At 38.7% G+C, this 19232-nt stretch overlaps 1 protein-coding gene across 1 annotated transcript in view; it reads right to left on the reverse strand.

Annotated features, from left to right (window-relative positions):
- Nucleotides 1-12279: 12279 nt before the first annotated feature.
- The window catches only part of LOC125930414 (uncharacterized), a 17895-nt gene continuing 10942 nt past the window's right edge, over nucleotides 12280-19232 (reverse strand). Inside the window, exon 4 of the mRNA XM_049642271.1 lies at nucleotides 12280-14402. Within this exon, the coding sequence (XP_049498228.1) occupies nucleotides 14359-14402 (44 nt within the window). The 3' untranslated portion in view covers nucleotides 12280-14358. The remainder of the gene's footprint in view (nucleotides 14403-19232) is intronic.

Here is a 19232-nt window from a genome sequence, read left to right on the forward strand (position 1 = left end):
GGGAGAAGATATTTGCAAATGACATATCAGATAAAGGGTTAGTATCCAAAATCTATAAAGAACTTATCCAGCTCAACACCCAAAAAACAAATAATCCAGTGAAGAAATGGGCAAAAGACAGGAACAGACACTTCTCCAAAGAAGACATCCAGATGGCCAACAGACACATGAAACAATGCTCAACCTCACTCATCATCAGGGAAATACAAATCAAAACCACAATGAGGTACCACCTCACGCTTGTCAGAATGGCTAACATTAACAACTCAGGCAACAACAGATGTTGGCGAGGATGTGGAGAAAGAGGACCTCTTTTGCATTGTCAGTGGCAATGCAAGCTGGTGCAGCCACTCTGGAAAACAGTATGGAGGTTCCTCAAAAAATTAAAAATAGAACTACCCTACGACCCAGCAGTTGCACTACGAGGTATTTATCCAAGGGATACAGGTGTGCTGTTTCGAAGGGACACATGCACCCCAATATTTATAGCAGCACTATCAACAATAGCCAAAGTATGGAAAGAGCCCAAATGTCCATCGATGGATGAATGGATAAAGAAGATGTGTTATATATATACAATGGAGTATTACTCAGCAATCAAAAAGAATGAAATCTTGCCATTTGCAACTACGTGGATGGAACTGGAGGGTATTAATGCTAAGTGAAATTAGTCAGAGAAAGACAAAAATCATATGACTTCACACATATGAGGACTTTAAGAGACAAAACAGATATACACAAGGGAAGGGAAACAAAAATAATATAAAAACAAGGAGGGGGACAAAGCATAAGAAACTCATAAATATGGAGAACAGAGGGTTACTGGAGGGGGTGTGGGAGGGGCGATGGGCTAAATGGGTAAGGGGCATTAAGGAATCTACTCCTGAAATCATTGTTGCACTACATGCTAACTAATTTGGATGTAAATTTAAAAAAATAAAATTAATAAAAAAAGTTTATATATGTGCAATATAGTTCATAATAAAATGTACTTCTTAAAAAGGCCATTTAAAAAAGAGAGAAAGATGGCACTGTTTCTGGCCATTTACTCCCATTTTCTCTATCATACTTTGAACCCTAAGCGAACTGACAATTTTCAGCTCAGAACCGGCACCTATGGATACTCAATACATCTGTTCAGTGAATTAAAGTTTTGACAAAAAATAACAAACTATACATTTTATTCTACGATTTAGGAGAAATTGATGTTTGCACTTCTGCATTATCTATGTACAATGATTTTATTTCAGGGTTGTGTCTTTAGAGTCTAGCTCTGGATTCTTAGACTCCTCAGCACAAAATGTTCAAGTCCTTATTTCTCATGGCTCTCAACATACGTGTCATGTATGTGCCCCTGTAGCATTGTGGTAATAATGCGGTTAATGATGCTCAATTAGCTTTAGCAACAGGTAGATTGTTGTTGAACAGATCAAAGAGGATGCTCCAAATTTTGTCTTGTTAAACTGAAAACATTCACGAACTGGGGGAAATCAAATCATATGAAAAGTAAAAACAACACATTGTGTAGTACATAACTTCTTAAATTCTAAAGTGGACACAAACTGAAGAAGCAGAAGATTGTAAGTGCCGTTCCATTATAACGATACACTAAACCAAAATGTTACGGCTGTTCATTCTCTTCTATTAGAGGTAGTCCTACTGGTGCAGAGCACGGAATAGAAATGGAATATGTATATTTTTCCATGGCAGCAATTCCCTTGTTTTGAGTTGATCAGCACATTAGTTATGCACTAATACATAAATACTAATACAATTCTGAATTTGTAGAGTTCTCCCAGAATCACATGTCCTGAAAAATAATATACCCAAAGTGACCCTGGGTGATAAAGGTTTTGTGGTGTGACAAAATGTCCTCCATCTTCCAAGAGTAATTGGGAAATAAGAAGCAACAAACAAACAAGAGGCAGACAAGGCACATGAATACAACATGAATATGAAGCCTTAAGTACTTTGCATACTTTTTTGAAAAGACAGTAGAGACTTCTTTAGGAAGATGATTATTTTTATTGATATATAAATGTATACTATGACTTCCTATAGGATAATCTAAAGGGAGATCTAGTTTGATTGAATCCAACCTATTGATAAAGAAGTTGTTCAAAGCTAAGATGAATAAACAAAATAAAAAGGGCAAAGATAGGGGTGCCTGAGTGGCTCAGTCCTTAGGCATCTGACTTCAGGTTAGGTCACGATCTCACGGTTAGTGAGTTCTCGTCCTGTGTCAGGCTCTGTGCTGACAGCTAGGAGCCTGGAGCCTGCTTTAGATTCTGTGTCTCTCTCTCTGCCCCTCCCCAACTTGTGCTCTGACTCTCTCTTTCTCTCTCTCTTTCAAAACAAATAAACATTAAAAAAAAATTTTAATGCAAAGATAAATATCTATGGAATTTTAGATGCTTTGAGTCAGCATGCAAAGGCTATAATATCTCATGACTTAGGACGGAGAAGTCCTCTTTACAGTACATCAGAAATGGACTGTCCAGGCAGTCAAGGTTTATAATCCTCTCCCTGTGGGCCTGGGCCGGATTAGTGACTTGCTTCTAACAAATACAATTTGGCCAAAGTGATGGCCTAACATCTGAGATTAGGTTACAGAAAGGCCTTGACTTCTATCTTGGGCGCTCTCTCTCACTCTCTTACACACTTGCTCTGAGGGAAGTCAGCTGACATGTTAACAGCAGCCTTTTGGATATGCATAGCTTGGAACTTGACATACATAGGAAAGAAGTGACCAACAAAGAACAGCCAGGAAAGAGCAGAAGTCCTCAGTCCAATGTCCCAAGAGGAACTGAATCTTGCTCACAACCGCATAAACGAACTTGGAAGTGTATCCTTCCCAGTCAAGCCTGCAATGAGGCCGTGGCCCCATCTAACAGCCTAACTGCAACCTCACAAGAGACTCAGAACCAGAGGCATCTAGCACCTGACTCAGAGCAATTGTGAGGTAATAAACATTTGTTACTTTAGGCCACTAAGTTTTGCAAGCTAAAAGAGAACTCACAGCTATAGCTCAGCATTGGCTCAATGGTTGAAAGAAGGTAAAGTGTGTCACTCAGAGATTGATCCCTTGACAAGAGATAAGATCTTGAGACCAAAGGGTAATGATGGCAGGGGACACTGGAGATGATGTATCCAGGTTCTAAATTCTTCTCATGTAACCCACCAAAGTGAGAATTTACTTTTAATTTTGCTTAAAATATATGCCTTGAAATTTCTTTGTGAAATAAAAACACTTAGTTCTACCTTGGAACCAACTGTTCTGGACTGTACTTAAAAAAAAAAAAAAGGCAGAGAGGGAAACGGGGAACTATCAAAGGAAATGAAAAATGAGGGAGAGATCAGAGCTCAGCCTTTAATAGAGAACGTTCCCTACTCGAGGTTTGTCCAAAAAAAAAAAAGTTCAAGATCCACTAGAGTCCTTATTCTATACTGCAATTACTGGTTTATCCATCTTCTGTGCATACTATGAGACACTTGGTTCAAAACTGGGTCTTATTTATTTATGTAATCCAGCACATTTTTCCAGGGTGTAGAACATAGTAGGCATTCAACTGTTCAGTGGATAAATAAATCAATGGGATAGGAATCTCCAGTGGATTAAGGTTCTTTATACCACAGTACATAGTGAATTTATATAACACCCAGGAATGGGATTATCTCAATTTAAAAGGTAACTAAAGAGTTTCTGCTTCCATGTAAATTGTTGTAAGCCCACTACACCCTAATTCTCCTAGTGATTGTAACTAAAAGTCCTACAAGAGAATACAAAGAGCAGTATCTGAGGTCTCTGAAAATAAACAAGAGCAGGCATATTAGGGAAGGAAACCAAAACTGAAGAACAGCCTATGCAACAGTTTCCCAGCTTAGACTTGAGAGCAGCCCAAATACTACTGTGCAGCACATGTGGACGTGAAAATCTCCGAGAAAAATACAGTAAAACCTTGGATTGCGAATAACTTGTTCTGTGAGTGTTCTGCAAGATGGGCAGACATTTCTAATAAATTTTAACTTGATAAATGAGTTATGTCTTACAATACAATTAGCATGTGATGCCAAACATCACATGATCACAACTGAGCCAATGATTCTTCTCTCTTTCGCTGTGGGATTATAGGTGATCGCCTCCCATGCTCAGATGCTTTGTCTCAGGCTGTGGTGTTTGGCAGAAATCAGTGATTTTTCAGAAAGTTGGAAGGTGTCCACAACTGGCACAAGTGTATTTTTTGTCACTTCGAAGCACCTGTGGACAGTCCTTTAGTTTTCCATGTAAGAGTAAGCTTGGGAATGCTTTGCTCCTTGCCAGGTCAGGCTGTCTGCAGATACAGACCCTTTCCTCTGCTGCCTTATTGCCACTTACATTAAATACAGTATATAACAAGTTTATTAATACTGTACTGCAGTCAACACCTGTGTGAGAGTATACAATGGCCCCCATGCAGAAAGATTCCATTGGGCCAACAGATAGCAGTGATTTCATTTGTGACAGTGAAAATCATCCTACACAATAACCCTCCTCTTTCTCATCTCCCTCACACCAGCCAAAAAGGATTTCAAAGGTAAGTGCAAGTGAATTTGTTTATTTTTCTTTATATTTTGTATTTTCTTTATTGTTTTGTATATTACACTATTGTAATAATATTTATATGAATATTTTTGCCTTGTGGAACAAATCATCTGAGTTTCCATTATTTCTTAGGGGGAAATTTGTTTTGATATACAAGTGCTTTGGATTACGAGCATGTTTCGGGAACAAATTATGCTCACAAACCAAGGTTTTACTGTACTCTCTTATCACAAGATGGGGTAGTAGCCTGATTGAGATTGTGGGAGAAATCTGTTTTATTTTTTTCTTTTTCTCTATCCCAGCTTTCCCTGAAGCAAACTCCAGTGTTAGAGTAGTGAAACTTGAGGTCTTGCAGCAGCTAAAATCCAAAGAGAAACCCTCATCTCCAGGCAGAAAGGGAAGGGCCTGCTCACCATATCCAAAAATGTGAGAGAAGCCCAGGATATTTCTCTCACATTTTTTTCTTTGTTCTTTTTCTCTCTTGCCCCTGTGCTCCAGTTATGGGTAGGGCACAACAGTGTGGGGAGGCTGAAACTCTAGGAGAAACTGCAGCTTTCTAGTGACAGGACTGGGAAAAGGAATCCTTGGAAAATGGGAAATCACAGAAGAGGAAGCTGAAAGAAAATTCGCTCAACCTATGTATCCCTGTGTGAACCCACACAGGTCTTAGGTTCATAGCTGAGATGCACATGTGCAATAGAGACCCAAAACAGCATAGTGAAGGCTTTCCATGGAACTGCAGTATAGAGCCCCACTCAAGTCCCAGATTGGGACCACACGGGTTTAAAGTTTGAAAGACTTTAAAAATTGAGCCACTGCCCACAGAAGATAGGATTTGTAGTTTGAACCTAACCAGGCTGTCTACTTGAAACAATGAAATCAACATTTCTAAGGATTTTTACAGGACCCAGATACGTATAATATTCAAAATGCCCAAAATAAAATCCAAAATTACCAACCATACAAAGAACCAAGAAAATCTTGGGGTGTCTGGGTGGCTCAGTTGGTTGGGCGTATGACTTTGGCTCTGGTCACAATCTCCTAGTTTGTGGGCTCGAGACCCATGTTGGGCTCTGTGCTGACAGCTAAGCATCTGGAGCTGCTTTGGATTCTGTGTGTGTCTCTCTCTCTCTGTCCCTGCCTCCCCACCTTCTCTCTCTCTCTCAAAAATAAATAAACATTAAAAATTTTTAAAAGAAAAAGGTCTTAACAGCTCCTAAGAGAAACTACAACCATCAGATGCCTGGAAACAGGCAGAAAAGTTAAAGAATGTAGAGGACTCCTATAAATCTACAATTATACAAATGTAAGCAGTTTCATGAACCAAGAACCATGAGATGACTAATTTTGGAAAAGATAGCCTCTGGGCAAAAAGTAGGAACTCCTGGAAACCATCAGAACCTCAAGGTGGGCTCCAAGGACATTCACACTCCATTGATGCCAGCATTATAGACTGAAGGGAGCCCATCCCCTCTCCGGCGATTGTCTGCTTGCCAACTTTGTAATGTTGGCAAGGTTAAGCTTAGTAACTCCTTGGTGCCTGTTTCTTGGTTTGAGAAATGGAGATAAAACAGCACCTGCCTTAAAGGTACTCAAAAGTACCTATTGTGGGAATGAAGGGAGTTAAAACATGTAAAGCACTTAGAGCAGCTCCTGGGCAGACCTCAGACTGTGCAGAAAAGGAGGCAAATGGATGGCGTTGCCTATGTGTTCTTGTGCCTGCTGCTTTCTCCTCCACACCCTCTAAGCTCTTCTAATGCAGCAGGCATTGCACTAAATGCCTTCCATGCTTCCCTCCGTTTAATCTTTACGAGGCCACTGTGAAATAGGTGCAATTGTTATTTGTATTTTTCAGATGAGAAAATTGGATTGACTTTACATATGCACGTACTCACAAATATACGCCCAGACACATCACCAATCAGGTCACCATTATGTCTTACTTTTATTCATGAGTCTTTCTGTCTTCCCAGGTAATATCTTAATGTCTGACATATCCACCATATATTGATTTTATAGAAAAAAAACACAAAGGAAAATACATTTTCCTTTTTTAAAAATCTTTTTAATGATTATTTTTGAGAGAGAGATATAGGGTGTGAGCAGGGGAGGGGCAGAGAGAGAGAGGGAAACACAGAATATTGAGTAGGTTCCAGGCTCCAAGCTGTCAGCACGGGTCTCGAACTCACAAACCCCAACATCATAACCTGAGCCAAAGTTGGACGCTTGAGCGACTGAGCCACTCAGGCACCCCACCATTTTCCTTTTTAAAAAATCTCTTGGGTGGCACCCCACTCTTGCCCTCATATACCACCTACCTCACCTTTAAATATGTTATTTTATAGACTTCCATCTGGACCAAGCCCCTTTGGCTTTGTGATGGGCACACCATGATACATGTGCAGAAATCTGATCAACGGGGTATTTGCTGCATCTAGAAGTAGACATTCTTGGAGGCAATGTGGGAACAGTTTTTAGTAGCCATTTCATGTTATAATGACAGAAATGTAGTATTAATAGATCAAACTGTCCCTGGCATCTGAAAGCAGACCTGACTCCCTTAGGATGTTTTCTTTAAAATAAGTTGATCAATTTTTTCTGTACTTAATGCCAATGGTTGTGTCAGCGTTGCTGATTTGGAGGCTAATTACATGATTTCATAGCTATTCTGGGAAAACATGAACTACTGGAAATAGAATGAGGGAGGGTATGAGAGTGTTGACCTAAAAATGGAGACAAGCCAAACTGTTAATGATTTCCATGGTGCTCAGCAGAAATCATCTCTCGTGGTCTCTGTTGATATAGTTAGAATCCAGGAATGACAGATTTCCAGTTACGGATCACCTAACACGTGACTATGAGAAGTCATCTTGTCCTGGAATTAAAAAAGAAATTAAGGTCTACTTTAAAATAAATAGTCATTATTCAACAACATTTGACTGACAATTTTTAGTTTGGTCCCTCTATGAAGGAAGTATAGTATATCCATATAAAACATTAAATGCCAAGACACAATAATCTCTGGAAATCCTTCAAAACTAAGTGGGAGAAAGAGGTAGAAGTTAGGAGAGATAAGGGCAGAACTGTTTGTAAGGGTTAATGAGCTCAGATCAATCATTTTATGTGTATTCTTCCCTTGTCAATATTTATATACAGGTGAAATCAGGTAAAACTATATATATTACATACATTCTTAAAACAATTAAATTGTTGAATCCATTAACTATCAGTATATATGAAAGAAAAACCTACTCAGACAGGCTTTAACAATAGCCTGTGTCATCAAAGACTCAGTGTTTTCTCCATCTCTCCACTCTGCCTTTTGTCACACAGGCTTTATCCTCAGGATCTACATAATGGCCTTCCAGGGAAGCCTCAGGGTTTCCCTGCTGGTGACAGTAATATGGGCACAATATAACCAACTTCACATGTTATACCTCAACATCTTGGACAAAAGACATGTCATCTCTGCCATTTCCACAATCAAATTTTTTTCTTTACCTTTCTTTTAATGAGATAGTTCAGCAAGTGTGACCTTAAATATCATTGTGATCTGGTTACACACACCTGTCTGAAGCAATCACTCGGGTTAAAAGCATAGGATACACAGATTGGCTTAAATCAGCAGGGCCCACATGTTCCACAATAGATATATGATGTACTCAGCTCTACATTCATGAACCTTCAGGTCTCCATTATCAGGTCGTTTTCTCCTTCCCTAATCTTTAGCAACCCATTGGGGAACTTTAAGGACATACTGACAACAATCTTCCTTTAGGACAAACACCAACCATTTAAAAGGTTTTAAGAACATTGGACCTCAAAAGAGAAGGGTTTGATAATTCACTCTCCACTCTCTGAGGATGTGTCTCTTCTCGGTGGCCAGCCGTTCATACCATGGAATCATGGGAGAGATTGTCCTTGTAAGGCCATATTTCCTGCAAAGAAATAGGTTCCTCTTGGCTCATCTTTGTATAACTTGTACTCTGAACAAAAGTTGAGCAACTGTATTTCTTGATCCAAAGGAACCATGCATGTTCACTGTTAACCTTTTGATAAATGTAACAAATTATAAAAAAAAAAAAAGAAATGTGGACAAATTATAGGTATACAGCAAAGTAAATTTCATTAAGTGAACATACTTTATAACCAACCTCCAAATCAAGACACAGAACACGACCACCAGCCAGAAGTCTCTCCACAAGCTCCCTTCAGTCACTTAACCCCTCCCCACCAAGACTAATCAGTATCCTGCCTTCTAACACCATAGATTGATTTGTCTCTACTTTTATTTCAATGACATCACATAGTATCTACTCTTTTCTGCCCAGCTTCTTTAGCTCAAGATTGTTGTTTTACGTTGTTATAGTTTTCTTTCATTCTTAAGTTCATACTGTGAGAAGAAAAGTGAGCAGTGAATTTATCATTTTACTCAGAAAAACAAACAAGATGGATTTTCAAGTTATATAAGTAATAATAGCTAACATTTGTAAGTGTGGCCAGAAACTGTACTAAGTGTTTTATATGGATCATTTAATCCCCACAACTTTATGATTCTTTATATTTAGTAGATGAAGAAATTGAGGTCTTATATTATGAAATTTGTCTAAGGTCACAGAGGTAGTCATATTACAGCAGTGCAAGATTCTGGATATGAATCCACGTTCTGAGCCACTAAGCTGTGTTCTCCTCTGAGACACTGAAAAAAATAATTCACATTATTCAATGTAATTGTGCATATCTATTTCCAGTACACTACAAATACTACTTCACATTAATAATAATAAGAAAAATATCTTATATGACTTCTCCCTATTTTAAAAAATAATGCTTGTAATTTCAAGGATGATATTATATTAAAGTGATCAATATGGTAAGGAATTTACAGACTTGGTTTGCATCCTATAGTGGGCATTTCCTCTTTCTTTACCCTCTTTATAGAACCACAATTTTCATTCCAGTATCTTCCTTCTCTCATTCATTCCATGTGTTTCATGGATATACATGATGAGTTTAAGTCAAAGAGCACATCTCATCACCTGGTCACAGTAATTAATTCAGGGAAGGGTCCATGATACGATTCACATCAAGGAAATAAGAGATGTTTGCTAGAGGCTTTGGGGAAGAAAGCATACTTATTTTCCTGCTGAAGCTCCATGAAGAAATACTTTTAATGCTTCTGATCAGTGGGGTATGTGGATGTGAGGCCTAGAACTACAGCTGTTTTTCCACCATAAGGGAAGTCAGCATGAAGATGAAACCAAGACACAGAGGAAGGAAAAGCTAAGAGAATTACTTGATGACTGAAGAGCCTGATAAAACCATGTGTAGAATCCCCCCTCAACATTACATTCCAAAGTTTCAAGACCACACTACCATAGCTATATGATGAATCTAGCCAACAGACACTAGTAGTCGTGTCTTCAACCATTATCCACCTAACTACCCTGCTGGAAAAATAACGCTCTCCATTTCTTCTATAAAACACACTTAGTAAGCCCCTTGTCACAGTGCACAATCACGGCTAATACTCTTCTCCTTTATGCCTACATACTTCTATTCCCACCAGTCAAACTGTGTTGTCATCAAGTCACTCAGGTTCGTTCAAACCTCTTTATCCCAGTTGAGCTTAGTACTGTAAACACATAACTCAGATAAATACCACAAAAATCAATTAAATATAAATGAAAAAGGCAAAGTTGTTTCAATAAGAACTAATGTTTTAGAAATGCTCAGTAATAGAATCATAACCATCTTGTTCACTTTAGTGACTCAGTGAAGGTGAATCTCTAAGAACTACGGTCTTTAATTTAGGAGAAGTTGAACAGGCCCTCAAAAAGATAGGTGAACAAATCCTAAAAATACAGGAGCTTTCCCATAGCTCGCTTCACAAGTGTTTTAAAGTTTCCATCCCGGGCATGCCTGGGTGGCTCAGCTGGTTAAGCTTCCAACTTCAGCTCAGGTCATGATCTCATGGTTTGTGAGTTTGAGCCCACATTGGGCTCTCTGCTGTCAGCACAGATCCCACTTCAGATCATCTGTCTCCCACTCTCTGTGGCCCACCCCACTCGTGCTCTCTCTCTCTCTCAAAAATATTAACATTAAAAAAAATAAAGTTTCCATCTTATTTTCATGAAACAAAACTGAGAATCACAAATGTTAACTATTGTTTACATACATCATGTATATATGAAAGACATTATGAAACTCCAATCATGAGACCCATGTGAAAAAAAAAAGCCATCCTAAAAACTTGACAAAAGCATACATATTTATGTTTCAAGTTTTAATTACACATTGAATATATTGATTTTTAAAGATTCCCTGAAAGAAAAAAGGAAAAGAAAAAAATTTAAGAAAAGATTCTAGGCTGAAGCCACATTGTTGATGAGTCATTGGGTCCAGCTATGTGAGGTAAGGATTTTTCTGCCATTGTTCAAAAACAAGTAAAGTTGCGCAGTGTACCTCTGTCTTCAGCAAGTACCTTGGGCCCAAAATGAGATGTAGAAACAAAGTGTGGATTATCACAAATAAATCCAAGCTTATATTGAAAATGATGATGGCTTACGGAGTCATACTGACTTTTATTACCTTACATGCCTAAGAATTGGAACAATGTCTCTCTCATAATAGGTGATCAAAATATCCTTGTTACATATTTTTCCTGGACGTATGCTATTTTTATTAAATATTGCCATTTCAGCAACTGGCCATTACTAACTGATTATAATGATAAATCATTCCTTATATCATAACCAAAGGGGGTCTGAGGTTATTCCTTACCACTTTTTCAAAAACCTAAAGAACAAGATAAAGTCAACAAAAATATATCCTACTTATTCCCCTCTTCATTATATTCAGCCTCTTTTTTTAGTCTTTTGTCTGACCCAGATAGAATCTTTCTAATGGGCTAATTATTCTAATGTACTAAATGTAGTGATTTCAATGTAATTGTCTCACTTGATATTGAACAAGTAAACAGCTACAGCTTGATTTGCCTATACTTCTAGGAAAATCCCATTTAATTCATTTTCATTTTACTCTAAAAGATAAGGCTACATAAAGATAATGCTACATTTACTGCTATGTACACATTACTTAAATAAAATGCTTTTTTATTTATTGTTTTTTATCGTCTATTTTACGTGTTTATCTTTTTCAGTTAATGTTATCCATGTTAAATATTCAAGTTAAAATTTAAATTTCTAGGATAGATCATTTTTTTAAATGTTTTTTAATGTTTATTTATTTTTGAAAGAAAGAGAGACAGAATGTGAGCAGGGGAGGGGCAGAGAGAGATGGACACCCAGAATCCAAAGCAGGCTCCAGGCTCTGAGTTGTCAGCACAGAGTCCGACGTGGGGCTTGAAGTCACGAACCGCGAGATCATGACCTGAGCCCAAGTCGGTCACTTAACTGACTGAGCCACCCAGGCACCCCCAGAATAGATAATTTTAAAAGTAATTATCATATGGGGCACGTGAGTGGCTCAGTTGGTTGAGCGACCGACTTCCACTCAGGTCATGATCTCACGGTTTGTGAGTTCGAACCCCGTGTCGGGCTCTGTGCTGACAGCTCAGAGCCCGGAGCCTACCTCAGATTCTGTGTTTCCCTCTCTCTCTGCCTTTCTTCCACTCATACTCTGTCTCTCTGTCTCAGAAATAAACATTAAAAAAAAATTTTTTTTTAAGTAACTATCATAATATAGGATAGAATGCAAATGAAATGCAGTACCCATACAAATTCTAGTACACAATACATGCCTCTGAGGGCAGGCCAGAAAGGTGCAGTGGGCAGGCCTTCATCCAGTTTGGGCCCTAGTGAACTTTCATGATCCTAGTATACAAAAATAATTTGTGACCAGTTGTTACTACTGAATGACTGCTATTTGACATGGAAAGTTTAACTTTCTCAACATTCACAAAATTAGACATCTATCTGCTCTTGAAGTCATCTCATGTGGACTTCTTCCTCTCATGCTAATGTTTGAGACTTGTACTTGACTCAGTTCTGATTATAACCTAAGTGTATTATCCCACATGAGTTGGAATGTTATCCTTTCAAAAATCCAGATGATAATCATCAATGAGTTAATCCATCAAACGCTTTATTTTACACTTAGATGATGAGAAAGAGAAGCCAACACAATTTAATCATAGTAATATAATGTCATTGAATAGTATGGCAACGTAGCCAGGCTAATTACTTTGGTAATATGGAAAAAGTAAAGATTATGACGCAGTAGAGATTGGGTGGTAATCTACATCGCAGCCATTAAAACAGTTATAAATGTTGACTCAGATGTTTCCATGGAGAAACGCTGAAGTATAAGGAAATTACTACCCAGGTTTCTCTTATCAACATGGAGCCAGAAATTTAGCAAAACTCAGGGGAGGTTGCTTAAATTAAATAAATAAACACATTAATTTCCTATTTTCTCACCTAACTTTGTGAGAGACAGTCCATCCCCCAAATCTAAATAGGAACTAGCACAGATCCTTGCTTAGAATAATACTTTTAAGAGGCACCTGGGTGGCTCAGGTCATGATCTCAACAATTTGTGGGTTTCAGCCCCACATTGGGCTCTGTGTTGCCAGCACAGAGCCCACTTCAAATCCTCTGTCCCCCTTTCTCTCTCTGCCCCTCCCCAACTCGTGTGCGGGTTCTCCCTCTCAAAAATAAATAAACTTTGAAAAAAAGAATAATGTTTTTGATATCAAGTGGAACAATAAACTTCAGGATCTGTGGGCTAGACAAAACAAGAGTGGTATCATCAGACCCAGCTCCCTTTTCCCAGGAAAAAAAAAAAAAAAAAAAAAAAGGAGCAATTTCAGGCTAACTGGCATCTGAACTCTTTACCTAAATTACATTAAAATTAATATTTAAAAAAAAGTCTCAAAGCACACCTGCTAGGAAATCCTTTCTTTTATCTAAAGTCCCAAGTGGTCATAATAGCCCTCTGTTTCCTGCTGACATGTTCACCCCAAAAATGGAAGCAGTAAGGAGACTGTGAAAGTACATAGATATTGATATGCCATTAATACTGACACACTTGATTAATCTGAGTTATCGAGGCTAGCAGTCTGAAGAAAATATGCTTGTGTGCAGGCCGTGGTGGGAGGAAGGCAACGAGGAAAAAGGGGCGGGGTCCTCACTCAGCTCCTTGACAAACTCCTCACAGGCTTGGCTTGCGAGCCATGAAAGCTCGGAAAACTCATTTCTCAATACACCATGCAGCGTCCCACTCATCGAGCTCACGAAGACTGATAAATAAACTCGATTTCAAGTATATTGATTTGCAAAGAAAAGTGTTGACTGCCACACGTTGCCATCGCCCATGCCTTCTTTACCTCCAGGAACACGGTGTGGGAAGCTAGGTTATAATCCAAAGGTTTCTTGGTGATCATAACCTCAAGATGAGTAGCATCAGTTCTATGCTCCCTCCAAGTCATGATCTCTTGTCCCTCAGTATAGTCAATCTTTGTCCAGGTGATCTTTCTTTTTTTGAAATTTCAGGGCTGGCCAAGGCCCCACGCCATCTGACTGATGCATATTTTCTTCAGCGACTAAATATATTCACTCAGGTTACAGTTCATTGTTACCTGCTGAGCCACCATTCTTTCTCTTCAGAGAAGATTTTGCTATCCTGTCCTGTGATCTTTTTAAACTTTTAATTCTCAACAGACAACCTAAAGTCTTACTGAGGAATGGAGTTCACCTTCACTTTCAAATCTTCACAACACGAAGTAATCTTGAATTTAAAAAATTCCTCTGTAGTTAGCCTTTCTTCACATGTCTCTTAAGTGTCATCTGGCAAAAGACTGTGCCAAGCAGGAGTGCATTTGTGAGGGAGAGGGAGATAACAGAGAGGCATTAGTACTTGGATACGTGGATATGGGATACTAGTTTATTTTAGCCATACTCAGCTTCCAGATCAACCTGTCAGAAGCTCAAAAACATATCTAAGATGAAAGCAAGGATGAGGGGCGTCTGGGTGACTCAGTCAGTTGAGCATCTGACTCTTGGTTTCAGCTCAGGTGATGATCTCATGGTTTATGAGTTCGAGGCCCAACTTGGGCTCCGTGCTGACTGCGCTGAAAGCATGGAGCTTGCTTGGGATTCTCCCTCTCCCTCTCTCCCTCTCTCTCTCTCCCTCTTTCCCTCTCTCTCTCTCTCTCTCCCTCTCTCTCTCTCTCTTTCCCTCTCTCTCTCTCTCTCCCTCTCTCTCTCTCCTCTCTCCTCTCTCTCTCTCCACCCCTCCCTTCCTCATGCTCTCTTTTGTTCTCTCAAGATAAATAAATAAACTTAAAAAAAAAAAGTAAGGATGAGAAAACTAAGATGAGTCAGAAAATAAAAAAGTGAACAGAAATCACAATTCAGGAATAGTGAAACCTAGAACATAGGGTCAGTCAGAAAATAGGTGCAGGCGGGACCCAAAAGAGTAGAACCAGGACTGCACCACTGGGCATCCCAGGGGGCACTTTCAAATCACTGTCCACATGAGTGCAGCCTGCTACACTCTGGCACATGCACGGCATCCATAGAGGCTCTAGGCATGAGAATAAGATCAGAGGCCCAGATCTCAGGAATAAAGAGCTGAGGGAACAGAATGGGAAGGACAAAGCAGGCAAGACAGAAGATGGAAGAGGAAGAAGGGGAAGGAGGAGGATGAGGAGGAGGAGGAGGAGGGAAAGAGGAAGGAGATGGAGAAGGGGAAGGGGAAGGAATAGTAGGGAGGCCACTGCACTAATAGGACTTAAAAATTAAAATGCTGTCTTGGTTAGGGAGCTTTTCTAAGTTCTGCCAAGGTAGGGAACACATTCTGTGAATATGCAAACTGAAGCAAACTACATACCCTATTCAAGTGGGAAGGGGTAGGTAGGGATGATGGCAAGTCCCAAGAAGTGTTGTTAAACAGTCATGATCTCATTCCATGTTTCACACTTGATGGAGGATGATGTTTCCAAACGTATATTCCAATCCAGCTGGATGTACCATTGAAAAAATGCTTCGATGCCCCAGAAATATATGAGAAATGAGTAGAATGTATTCCCCTGGTGGGAATTTACAACTCTCAATAATTTATAATGATACACATATAAAAAGCTAAACTGCTTATTTGGATATGGAATTTCTCTTTGTAACATGAACTTTCTGTGGAGCATGCTTTAGCAACAGGCAATTACTGTCATATGAAATAATTATTTAATTTTCCCTCAGGACTGACGGTACATTTAGGTTAAGAAATACTGTACTTCTAACCAAACAGGATGAGAGAAAAAGAGATCAGGGGAAGTGTAGTGGTTAGGAAATGGCTTAGGCTGCTAGAGCTGAAGCTCAACTATAATGACTTAAACCCATTAGGATCTCTCTCTCTCTCTCTCTCTCACACACACACACACACACACACACACACACACACGAGCTACAGAATAGTCCAGGAATGCTGTGTAGTCCTACAAAGTCACAAAGAACTTATACTCTGTCTTTCTTTTCTGCCATCCTTATCTCATGGCTTCCATGTTCGGAAATAGTTGCCAGGCAAGATAAGGCATAGAATCCTCTCTGCCAAGCTAAGTCAGCCCTCCACTAATTTTTTATATTCAGTTAAAATTTACATACAGTGAAATGTACAAATCTTAAATGTACAATTCAATGGGTATACTGTAGAACCAACACTCCACTCAAGAGATAAAATAGTGCCATAATGGCAGCAAATTGCTCTGTGTTCCCATTCAATTCCAGTCCCTAAAGGCAGGAACTGTTCTGGTCAATTGTTACGGTTTAGTTTTGCATGTTCTCGAACTTCATATAAATGGATTAATACAGTGTTCTTGTCTGTATCTGGATTCTTTCATTCAACATAAAGATTTTGAGATTTATCCATGTGCTAGCATGTATCATTTGTTCTTTCTCTCTCTTTTTCCTTTAAATTACCCACTGTGGAGCCCAACACTGGGCTTAAACTCACAACTCTGAGATCAAGACCTAAGCTGAGATCAAGAGTTGGACGCTTAACCAACTGAGCCACCCAGGCGCCTCTCTTTCTTTCTCTTTTTAAAAACTGTTTGCTACGCAGTATTTTATTATATGAATATACCACAATTTTCATGCACCCTCCTGTTGGGAGATGACTGTGCTGTTTCCAGCTTTGAGTTTGTATGAATAAAACTGCATAACTATTCTTATACAGGTCTCTTTGTGAAGACATGTATAAATTTCTATCAACTGAGAGGCCTGGAAACAGCAACGTTCTAATAGTTATAACCACACCTACCTAGTATCCAGTTCTTAATTTCTAAATATCATCCTGCACTAAAATATCACAAATATCACTAAAATATCCTACCTTTGTAGGAAACACAAACGTAATCATGGGTGATGATGTATCATGTTAGCAACTTACTCTCAAATGGCTTAGGAAAAAAAGTTGATTATACTGTACTGGCAACTTTCATGTAAGTTTGAGAATGCTTTTGTTTTGAATAAAAAAATAAAACCAGGGAGAAAATACTATATACATAGATTATATTTAACTCTTCAGAACACTATGAATGAAGAAAGTTTCTAGTGTGAATTAACTTGCCCAAGGACAGGTAACTAGTAAATGACAGAAGATAACATTAAATAAGAGATGCAAACTTCTGGCCCAGATTCATAAAGATTGTTCCCTGCAGGAGACAGCAGTTACGTTATTTTGGGTCATTTAAATTGTCTAGTTCTTCATCTCAAAAATGTCAGATGTTTCCGTCTTTAAAGTTGAGTTTAAATCAGTTTCTGATTCTATTCTTATTGTGTTGTTCAAAGAAGGCACACAGAGATCTTTGATCTCTTTGGGTATAGGTCAACTAAATCCAGTTCTCCAGTAGTGATAGGGAGAGGCAGGGGAAGATGACACATAAGTAAGAAAAATTATTTTTCTTCAATTTAATTCTGTCTCTGTTTTTCAGAGCATTCTTCCTACCTTCCATTTATCCCAAGTGAAAACCCAAAGTGACACATGCACCAAAATGTTTTGGGAATGTGGAGTATGGCGGAAGAAAGAGGGAATCATTGTATTTCCTTCTCCCCAACCTAAGAAAGTATAATGACAAAGCCTACATATCATTATATAATTTGTTCACATATGGTAAGAAGTCATTGAAATTATGACTTTTCATGTGAAAAGTGCCACTGTTTCCAGAACTCACTGAGTGTGTTACGCAAGATCATGGTTCTAATTTAATATCCTTCCATTTTTGTCAACAGCTCATCTAAGTACTGACAGCTCAAACAAGCAGCATATGCTCGTCCGTCATTCTTGTCCCAAATAATTATTTGAGCAAACAATTATTAGTTACTAATTTGCCATTTGTCAGAAGATATTTTTATTCATTCATTTAACTACCAAATCCCTTGCCTGGGGCTCATACGGAGATACTGCAACATTGGATAAGTATGATTCATGAAGCTAAATATCCATGTTTCTCCCTCCCTGTTTCACAGCCCTCTACCTCTGCAGGACACTGTCAAAACTCTCTGTACCTTTAAACTTTTCTAGAAGTATTTTTTTGGCTATGATAATATAGTCAACATCTGGCTTTTCCCTGATGGTATCTTTAACCTTGAAATCTGCTATAACAGGATAATTCTTCTTACTCTCTCCAATTCAAAAGAAAGAGGGGTAGTAAGCCTTTCTTTACTGCCCACCACCCTTCAATTGTCCTCATGCGACCCTCTCTTTCTGCCCCCCATGCCCGAAGCCATCAGTTCCTTATACTTGTGCAGCCTGCCTTTCTAGTCTACATCAGCCTGTGGTTGATAGGGGCATGTCAAAGGAGCATAGGAACCAAGTGAAATAGCTCTTAGTCATCAAAGCTGGAACAATTTGAACAAGAAAATAAAAAGTAGTATTGAATTATAACCCAAAAGCATATGATAAATGCTCATGAGTCCACACTGATACAAATAAATTACTGAATAAATTACAGTTGACCCTTGAAAAATGTGTGTTTGAACTGCGTGGGTCCACTTATATGTAGACTTTCTTTGATAAGTACAATACAGTACTGCAAATGTATTTTCTCTTGCGATTTTCTTAATTACAGTTTTTCACTAGCTTACTTTATAGTAAAAAATATAGTACTTAATACATATGATATACAAAATAGGTGTTAACCAACTGTTATTGTTATCAGTCAACAGCAGGCTATTAATAGCTAAGTTTCTGAGGAGTCAAAGATATGCAGGGATCTTCAACTGTACACCCCTAACCCTCACATTGTTTAGAGGTCAACTATAATACGGGGAAGAAGAAATAAATCTCCCATGTAGAGTAATTCCAAATAATGTATGTAGCTACTCCAGCCTCAAGAAGGGGGAGAATAACGCTCCACTCCATAAGTGTGGTTTGAGCATAGTAACTTCCTTCCAAAGAGTATGTGGTGGGGGGTGTGCAGGTCACAGGACAGTAACTTTACAGTGGAGACACCTGATAAATACTACCTTAGCCAGGTGATCAAGATCCATACTAACAGTGAGAAATAAATTCAAGACGACACAAAGAAATGGAAAAACATTCCATACTCATGAATTGGAACAACAATATTGTTAAAACGTCTATATTACCCAAAGCAATCTACAGATTTAATGTAATCCCTATCAAAATATCA

This window comes from Panthera uncia, chromosome A2 (genome assembly GCF_023721935.1).
Source record: "Panthera uncia isolate 11264 chromosome A2, Puncia_PCG_1.0, whole genome shotgun sequence".
In the NCBI taxonomy this organism is placed as follows: Eukaryota; Metazoa; Chordata; class Mammalia; order Carnivora; family Felidae; genus Panthera; species Panthera uncia.